This window comes from Cicer arietinum, chromosome 7, assembly GCF_000331145.2.
Source record: "Cicer arietinum cultivar CDC Frontier isolate Library 1 chromosome 7, Cicar.CDCFrontier_v2.0, whole genome shotgun sequence".
Taxonomy (NCBI): domain Eukaryota; kingdom Viridiplantae; phylum Streptophyta; class Magnoliopsida; order Fabales; family Fabaceae; genus Cicer; species Cicer arietinum.
In genome coordinates, this window is record NC_021166.2 from 54,130,113 (window position 1) to 54,140,447 (window position 10,335).

The following is a 10,335-nucleotide window of genomic DNA, read 5'->3' on the forward strand; positions in this document are numbered from 1 at the left end:
AGTGAAATAATTCAAATAATAATTTTTTTGAATCAACAGATGTTCATTCGTAATTCATTTAATAAAATTAAAATGTATTTAATGCATACTTTTAATTTTTAGAAAGACACAAACAAAAAAATATTGTTACTTGTATATTTGATTTCTTAAAAGTAACAAAGTTTTGAAAAATAAAATTAAAAAACTAAAACGACTAAAAATTAAAAACTAAAAGAGTGACTATTAACATAAATGCAATGAAGTCGAGAACAATGTATGTATTGGAATACTACTAATATACTAGTATTAAATAGGACAGTTGATAAAAATATACTAATTAACATTTTTTCATGAAACTAATTAATATCTCTCTCAAAATTGAAAAGGTAAATTAATATGAGACATTTTTTTAAATTGGTCAAATACCGCATAATGAAGTGAATATTGTATAATTAAAAAAAAAACCAAACGAGATGAATGGATAAGAATAAACCAAATTAAAAAATATTATAATTAATTGAATTTTCTCCAACAAATATACACACTCCCTGGTAATTCCGTCCAAGTATTCTAATTGAAATTATTTTCCATTTAAATTTAAAAACTCAAAAAACAGAATTTGATGTTGCCTATATATACTGCACATAGAGGTGAATCTTGACACCAGCAACTTTAGATTTTCTGTCTTGTCTCTTACAAAGTCGTTGTACGTTTCTCTCTCTCTCTCTCTCTCTCTCAAAGACACACACACTACACCCAAAACACACACTGACTCTTTAGATCCATTATCCTCGTTTCTTTCTGTTTTGACAGACCCTTTCTCTATTTCTGTTCCCCACAATCATATTAACACAAAAATTATCCTATGTAGCATTTCATTCTCAAATATTTCACACCCAAATTAAAAAAAATCCTTTTTTTTTTTACATTTTTTTGTTGAACTCAATCTGTTTTTCTAGTTTTTCTCATGTTAATATTTTTCTCTTATTCTCTAAATGAGCTTGATTGTTTGAACAATAATTTATCATTTTGTCCAAAAGTTATCGTTGACTAATTACTTGAACAACGTTTGATTGTGATTCCTTTTTTTGTTGGTTTCATCACTAAAGCCAATTCTGTTGTTTTCTTTCAATTTCTCTATATTATTAATTTCCAATGTTTATTTACAAATTTTCCTTTTTTGTTGGCCTTTCTATCACGGCTTTATTCAATAAGGCACTGTTGTCATCAACTTCAATAGTTTTTGCCTTTTTTCACACATTTTCATTATCTAAAGTTAAATTATTACCCTTTTACATTTTTAATTTTTTTGACTAAATAGTAACTAGTATTTTTGGATTTGAATTTTATATACTATCAACATTTCCACGGATTAATACAGTAAGCACATCAATAATAGCTGGATTGAGATCGACGTTCCAAAATTTAATACAAATTTTAATTTAAAAAAAAGCTAAATTACCAAATTTGAGATTTGAATAATCATCCTATCTTCATCACTCACATGGTTACCGACACACTATTGAACAAGTAAATATTTATATTATTTAATATAACATAAATTTTGTTGAATATATGTGGTGCAGGTGAAGGATTGTGAAAATGAGGGACAATGTTGAAGAATTTGACACGAAGAAAGTGATAGAAAATTTTGAAAGGATAACAACAGATGCTGAAAATGTTCAAAATGAAACACTGAAAAAGATATTGGAAGAAAATGCATCTGCTGAATACTTGCAAAAATTAGGACTGAATGGTAGAACTGATCCTGAAAGTTTCAAGTCATGTATTCCACTTGTCACTTACAAAGATTTGGAACCTTATATTGATAGAATTGTTGATGGTGAATTTTCTTCTATTATCACTTCAGAACCAATCACTGCATTTTCCTTAAGGTCTCAAATTCAGACACACTCTATCTTTTTTTCCTTAATTATAATGAGTTTCTGAATCTGAAAAATAAGTGTTGTTGTTGTTGTTGCAGTTCTGGTACTAGTCAAGGGAAGCAAAAACGTTTACCATGGAATGATGAATTGTTTGTAACCACAGTTCACATATATCAAACCTCTTTTGCATATAGGAACAGGTATATTAATTAATTGGTTTTTTATTCCTCTATTTTAATTTTTGTGATATTTTTTGTCTCTTCTATTTATGATGATGAGAGACTTTCATTTATAATACGATGTTTAATAATATTTGTGAGTTAGATACATTATTTTTTGTTAATTTTATTTATATATAATATTAAAATATTAAAAATCAATTAATTTAATTTTATTTATATATTAAAATATTTCACATTAAAATTCCATTATGCAGGTATCTTCCTACAGATGTGAATGGTAAGGGGTTAAACTTAATCTACAGCAGCAACAAATTACCAGAAACAAAAGATGGTATAATACTTGGAACAGCAACAGCCAATGTGTACAGAAATCCAGGATACAAGCAAACTATGAAAGAAATTCATTCTTCATCTTGCAGTCCTGATGGTGTCATTTTCAGTCCTGATTTTCACCAAACTCTTTACTGCCACCTCTTGTGTGGTCTCATTTTCAGAGAACAAATTCAGTTTGTTGCTGCTACTTTTGCACACAGCATTCTCTATGCTTTCAGAACCTTTGAGCAAAATTGGGAAGAACTTTGCAATGACATCAAACAAGGTGTTCTCAGCAGCAGAATCACTGCTCCTTCCATCAGAACTGCTATGTCAGAAATTCTTAAACCTGATCCTGAACTAGCCAACTTGATTCATACCAAGTGCTTGAATTTAAGCAATGATTGGTATGGTTTGATACCAGAGATTTTTCCTAATATTAAGTATGTTCAAGGGATTATGACAGGTGCTATGGAACCTTATTTGAAAAAGCTGAGGCATTATGCAAGAGATGTTCCTTTGGTGACTACTGAGTATGGAGCTTCTGAAGGTTGGATTGCATCAAATGTCCATCCTGAAATTCCTCCTGAATTGGCCTCTTATGTTGTTCTTCCTCAAATTGCTTACTTTGAATTTATTCCTATGGCACAACTGGATGGAACTCAGGGAGATATTAAGACAGTTGGCTTAACTGAAGTTAAAATTGGTGAAGAGTATGAGCTTGTTTTGACCAGTCCTGCAGGTACTAATAAATTCTTCATTACCTTCTTTTTTTTCTTGTAAATTAATGTGTATCTCGTTCTTGCCACATGGAAGGTGTATGTCTAATACATACCAACACATAATTTCATTCAGTTATTTCATTATTTTTCAAATTATTAATAATGTCCATTTGTTATAATCATGTATGATATGGTAGTTGTGAGACTGTTTCAACAGCAACCAAGAGAAAATTTTGATAGTGGCAAAATTGATGATCATTTTCTTTTTTCTATTTTTTGGTTTTCTAGGGTCTAAGGTAGAGTGGTTTTTGTGAATTTTGGTAATAATGGTTTTATGTTTTTTGTTTTATTATGAAAGTTTCTTTTGTTGTTCTTTTCAATTGTTCACTGTGAATTTCAGAATATATTAGTACTTTTGGAAAGATTGAATACTTGATAGTTTATATTGGTAATGTAATTAAACATTTTGTGGTAAGGTAGTGACCAATTTTACTTTTCCAATTTTATTTTTTAATTGCCTTTTTTGCTTAGTGATATGGCCACATGTGACCAAATTTAGGTAATTTGTATCCCTATTGATTTCAAAGGGCACAAAGTACAAACATACCTAATCACATTACTATGTTGATGTTATGTGAAACTCACTGTTCTTGGACTTATGTGCATGTTCATTTTTGCCTTAAAGTGACACCATTTTTACATGCAATTATTGGTATGTGTTGATATTATGCATACTACTTTTAACATTTGTTACATCATGTTATCTCTTTTTATTTTCTAATTGAGAAGAGTTGCACACCATTCTAGGAACATGTTCACATACTTAATAAGGTTTCCACATGATACTTAATTATATATAATTTGCAGGCTTATATAGGTATAAACTAGGAGATGTGGTAAAGATAACGGGGTTCTATAACTCAACTCCAGAACTGAAGTTTATTCGCAGGAGCAATCTTATGCTTACAATAAACATTGACAAGAACACAGAAACTGATCTACAATTATCAGTGGACACAGCAGCCAAATATTTAATAGAGGAGAAAATGGAAGTGGTTGACTACACTAGCTACATTGATTTATCCAAAGAACCAGGACACTATGTTATCTTCTTAGAAATCAGCGGCGAACCGACCGACGAACTTCTTGCCAAATGCTGCAATTGTTTGGACAAGTCTTTTGTTGATCCTGGCTACACTAGCTCTAGAAAAGTTAAGGGTATTGATCCACTTGAACTCCGAGTTGTTAAGAAAGGAACATTTCGAAAGATTCTTGAGCATTTTGTTAGTTTGGGTAGAAGTGCAACACAATTCAAGACACCTAGGTGTGTTGGTCCTACAAACACTGACATGTTGCAAATATTGAGTGATAATGTTGTCAACAACTATTTTAGCTCTGCTTACAGTTGAACTCAATTTGAGATTGGGAGTAATAAAAGTAGCAATCTAATAAGTAGTTTACAGAGTATGCATTGATGTTTAGAGTTTTTATAGAATCATCTTATCATATTTTGTCACATAGATGTTTGGTGAGTCATAATGAAGTTTTTTCATGACCAAATATGATCAAATGACTTTGTAATTTGTCAATATTAATGCATAATCCTTAAACTCTTTATTTTTTCACTACTGTGTAATCTTTTTTAATGCTTTTTTCAAGTATCAGTTAGTTACAAACGATAAATCATTGCAAATAATTTTTCACTATTAAAAAAATTAATATATTTTTTCCATCATCTGCCATAAACAATGTTCCAACATCAAAGTAGTACATATCTCATCTCTAGCATATTTTTCAATATGCCAGAGATGAACCCTATACAAAAAAGAAGCAGTGGTGTGGACCATAATGATGGATAGAAATCCACATGTTTAGGTTTGTAATGAAATTAAGAATGATAATTGAATTGCAAGCAATAAAGGTTATGGTTGCTGGGAATAAAAGTGAAAGATCATATGAATATGTACCCTATGTCTATTTTCTCTTTTTTGATAAGCGTGCCCTATGTGGCTATGTCTATGAAAATGAAAGATCATATTAATTGAAGAAATTAATTTAAATATTTTGGTAAGATGAATATGGCACTGGTTAAACTTGCATCTCAATTGATTACTTTTTGCAAAAAAAATAAAAGGAAATGTTCTATGCTAAACGTTTGTATTTTGTTAAAAGTTATTTTAAGTTAAGATTAGTTTTTGCAGCATGTTTCTAAATTTGTTATAATTTGGTTTGATATAATTTGATTTTTAAATTAATTGTAATTTTTGCGATATTTAATTCTTAACTATAATCTATCATTTACTTTAATATCTAATCTAGTCAAAGAAACATAATTCATATAAGATTGATTTACGTTTGTTTCATCAATTATATAGTTAGATATGAATAAATTTCATTAAAAATTGAACCTTTAAAAATCTGTTATAGGTATGAAATTTCCGATTGATTCGATTATTCGTTTCAAGATACTTGATTTTAATTTCATTTTCTCAATTTATCTAAATCTAAATTCGAAACTTTTTCTTTTGTTTTTATTTATTCTAAATTCGGTTAGTTGAGTGAAAAGACCTTATTCTAATTTCATTTTCTCAATTTATCTAAATTTAAATTCAAAACTTTTTCTTTTATTTTTATTTATTTTAAATTCGGTTAATTGAGTCAAAAGACCTTACGAAATAATTTTAGTTGTTACTCTATGTTACATTTCTATTGACTCATTTAATCCGTGTGAGACAAAAAATTATTTATGCAAAGAAATGACATCAGAATTTTTTATTAAAAGAACCATATATATTTTAGTATCTCACTAGTTTTATGGGTCTCATTACGTTATTTAGATGGGTCTATTTAAAAGGGGGTGATGGTTATATTAACTTCATTCAAACATATAGTGAGTATTCATTTCTAATATTTTTATTAATAGAGAATGTTATAATTGTAATTTGAATTAAATTTATATTTAAAAACATACAACATGGATATTAAAACTAAATTAAGAATAAATTCAGATTCAAATAACATAGATATTATGCAACTAAAAGAAGCAAATTAAATCCAAATGAACATTATACAATAAAATATATATACAATGAAAGCACAATAGAAAAATGAATAAACTTATAGATTAGTATTGATAATATAGAATATTAAGTCGATACATTCATATAGTTTCTAATATGGTAAATACCATTTGTGATCCCTTAACTTAATTTTAGTTAACGTTTTAGTCCTTTATTTTTTTTCTTCTCGATTTGATCTTTTATTTTAATTTTAAGTGACAATTTGATCTTTTATGTTTTAAAATGTCAACAATGTTATCCTTATTTTTTGCAAAAATTCAAAAAAGTCATCAAAAATTTCAAACAAAGCCCGTAAAACTAATTATCATCCTCAATATAATACAATTTCATCAACCTCATAACTTAAATCTTTAAATAAACTCATATTTTCATCTCTAATAACATCAAATAAAGAACGACAAATATGAGTTTATTTGAAGATTTGAGTTACGAATTTAATAAAATTGTTTTATATTAAAGAATATAATTAATTTTATGAGTTTTGTTTAAAAATTTTGATGAAATTTTGAATTTTTGTAAAAAAAAAGGATAACATTGTTGACATTTTAAAACATAAAAGATTAATTTGTCACAAAAAATTAACATAAATGACCAAATTGAGAGAAGAAAAAAAAGATAAAGGACTAAAACGTTAACTGAAAATAAGTTAAGGGACTACGAGTGGTATTTAGCCGTTTCTAATATCAAATTGAGTATTTATTCTTCCATCCGACCATTCCTTTTGATGGCCAATATAAGTTCCTTTAACTTAATTAAAAGTTTTCAAAGATATCATTTATCATTTTTATGTCAAATTAGTTATTTATATTTGAAAAATGTCAATGATGTTGGATTAAACTTTATTTTTCATCTATTTATGTTATCAAAAGTTTTATTTGATAATTAAGAGAGAGAGATAGAAGGAGAGGGAGAGACGGAGAGAGAGAGATAGAGAGAGAAATTCGACAAAGGGATGGGAAACACTAGGGATGGGGTTCAATGGACTGTTGTGAGTCCAAGGAAGAGGAAAGGCAAGCAACCGGTACAAGTCAGACTAGACGGTGACAAAGGGTACAATGGCAGCAAATTCAATGCATTATACATGCATCGAGTTGAAGATGGTTTTCATAGGAGCGAAGACAATGAAAACATCAAGGAGAGACAAAAATCAATATTAGTTTATGTTACTAATTTTCCCACATAAGCTAATTCGAAGGATCATAAGGAAGGGATAAAACTGTGTGGTATGTTGGTCGATTTTTTTTCTTTCAAATCGATTAAACTTTAAGGGATAGAGATTCAGATTTGCTAGGTTTGTGAAGGTGAAGGACATTGGAAAATTTGTCAAAGTTATTCGAAATGTATGGTTCGGTTCTTTTAAATTGTGGGCGAATGAAACACGTTTTGATACAGAGCAGGAGGCAAGAAGGATTGGTGGAGGCACAAACGTGCTTCAAAATGTTGTTGCAACTTTCAGATAGGGTAAAGACCAGACATACCAAAGAGTGGGGGAATTGGTGAGAGGTAGAACTACAAACGTCTCATACGTAGATATGATGCATAAAAAACAAAGAGTTGATTGGCGTCCGAAGGAAACTATAAGTACACACAATCATAACAAAGATTGGTGTGGTATCAAATTCGAGACCAAAAGGGAGGATTTGGAGTGGGCGAAAAGGGGGCGTCTGGGAATTTTCCATGATATGGAAATGGTCTGAGTTGCTCAAAATTTGGTAAATGATGCATGATTCACTTCATTGCGAGTCATACCAATGGGCGGTCGCAAAGTATTTATTTACGGTGATGTAAATGTAAATGTGAAGGGGACGATGGAAGAGGGAGCTGAATTTTTTAGTGCATTATTTGAATCTATTGAGGAATGGACTCTAGAAGCGACATCTTTGGAACGATGTGGATGGTTCCGATTTTGCGGTGTGTCTATTAATGCATGGAGTATCGATCTCTTTAAGGAATTGTCACGCACGATGGGTAAATTTGTGAAGGCCGATAAGTGCACCAAGAAAAAAAAATCGCTTAGATTTTTCCACGAGTGCTTATTGAGACAACACATTTTGAGTTAACTAATCATTTTATTCAAATGAAAATTGATGATAATTTGTTTAAAATTGGAATTGTGGAATAACCATTCTCCAATCCAGTATTTGATTTTGAGGGGGAGGACGTCGCATGGAGGGTCGATGATTCGGATTTTGATACGAGTTTAGGTCTGTATTCGTTACAGTCGCTAATCATGGGGGATAATTTGGATCCCAAAAATTTGGAAAAATTTATGACCGAAGTTAATGGTGGTTTGAATTCGTTAGAGAAATAAACTAAATTGAATGGTGATGGGGCACATAATAAAGATGGTGTGATGGACAATACTTTGGAGTTAATTCTTAATATGGCGGGAAGGAAAAATAGGGGTAGTAACTCGGGATGAGAATAGACTAGGCCGTCTGTTAGGGGCCTATAGCCTGACCTACTTATGGTCTAGCTTGACGTGACCTGTTTAATAAAAAGGCTAGGCTCAAACTGTTTTTAAAGCCTATTTATGTAAATAGGTCATACTCAGGCTTATCGAAAAGCCTATTAGACCTGACATACCGACCTATATATATTTTATTATTTATTCTATTTTTCATTTTTTTTTTTAATTTCATTGCAATCACTCCAACAAACAGGTATATAAGCAAAATATATTTTATTTTTTTTTATAAAAACCAATATTATTTATTTGTTACCTTTATATTTTATAAAAACCAATATGATTTATTTGTTATCTTTAGATATATTATTAGTATATAAACTTTGAAACCCTAATTGTTTATTATTACTGAATATGAGTTTGTTTGAGAGGATTTGTTTAGAGGTAATATACTGAGTTGTTTGAGAGATAATAATGGGTGCGTTTGTTTCAATAAAAAATTATTCTTTTAAACCAAAAATTATTTTTTATTTTATATATATATATATATATATATATATATATTATTACTGAATATGATTTTGTTTGAGAGATAATTATGAGTGCGTTTGTTTCAATCAAAAATCATTTTTTAGGGTCTAAAGGGTGTTTGTTTCGTATTTTTTAAAAATCATTTTGTTAGAATAATCATTTTTTATTTAATATATATATACATATGTACATTAGTATTGGTATATAGAGAATTATGAAAATCGGTATCGGTAGAGCATCATGTAAGTATGGATAATTGTTTATTTATTACCTTTATATATATATATATATATATATATATATATATTATTACTGAATATGATTGATTTTGTTTGAGATAATTTGTTTAAGAGGTAATAATATGAGTTTGTTTGAGAGGTAATAATGGGTGTGCTTGTTTCAAGAAAAAATCTATTATTCATTTGTGGCGGAGATTTGTTTCGTCATAAGTTATTTTTCAACATATAATGGTATTTGTATTTATTTGACGAAATAAAATGTAAAATACAAACCCAAAAATAAGATGTAAAAATTTATAAATATGATTTACTATTTAATATTTTTTATTTTAAAAAAATGTTAATGTTGAATTATATTGTAGCGTAGTCTAAATTTAGTTGTTTTATTATTGTGATATTTTAATTGCGAGCATGAGAAGTTGTTGTAAAAAAAAATTATTGAATAAATTTCATCAAAAGTTTATAAAAAAAAAACAAATAAGTTGGTGTGGTATCGGAGTCTATTTTAAATATATATAATAGATGATAGATTTTAATAATTGGAAGTAACTTTTTTAATAATTTTTCACATATTCTTATTTTATTTATTATTTTTAAAAAATTTATGTATTTTCTGTCAAATAGAGTATATATTTTTATTTTATAAAATGTTACTAAAAAAGGAATTGACATTAATGAGTAATTTAATTTTTAACATATAAAATCATTACTCACCATAAGGGGAATAATATAATTGTTCATAAAAGGAAGATTAAATAAAGAAAATTTATGTCGATATTTATGATTAATTATGTGGTTTTTTTATTTATTGAATTTAATGACTAATAACATAAACTTTTACCATTGGTAAATGACTAATAATATTATAAAATAGTTTATTAATTTTTTATAAAATAACTTATAAAATAATTTGATAATAATATAAATTATAAATTTATTATAAATAATTGTAAAATAATTTTATAAATAATATTTTATGTATTATAAATATAGTTAA

General features: G+C 28.1%; 1 protein-coding gene across 1 annotated transcript; it reads left to right on the forward strand.

Annotated features, from left to right (window-relative positions):
* Positions 1-605: 605 nt before the first annotated feature.
* LOC101506959 (jasmonoyl--L-amino acid synthetase JAR6-like) lies at positions 606-4,706 on the forward strand. The gene is made up of 5 exons (XM_004516359.4): positions 606-685; positions 1,566-1,874; positions 1,964-2,065; positions 2,302-3,101; positions 3,949-4,706. The coding sequence occupies exons 2-5, from the start codon at positions 1,582-1,584 to the stop codon at positions 4,488-4,490; spliced, it is 1,737 nt and encodes a 578-aa protein (XP_004516416.1). The 5' UTR covers positions 606-685; positions 1,566-1,581; the 3' UTR covers positions 4,491-4,706.
* The last annotated feature ends 5,629 nt before the right edge of the window (positions 4,707-10,335 follow it).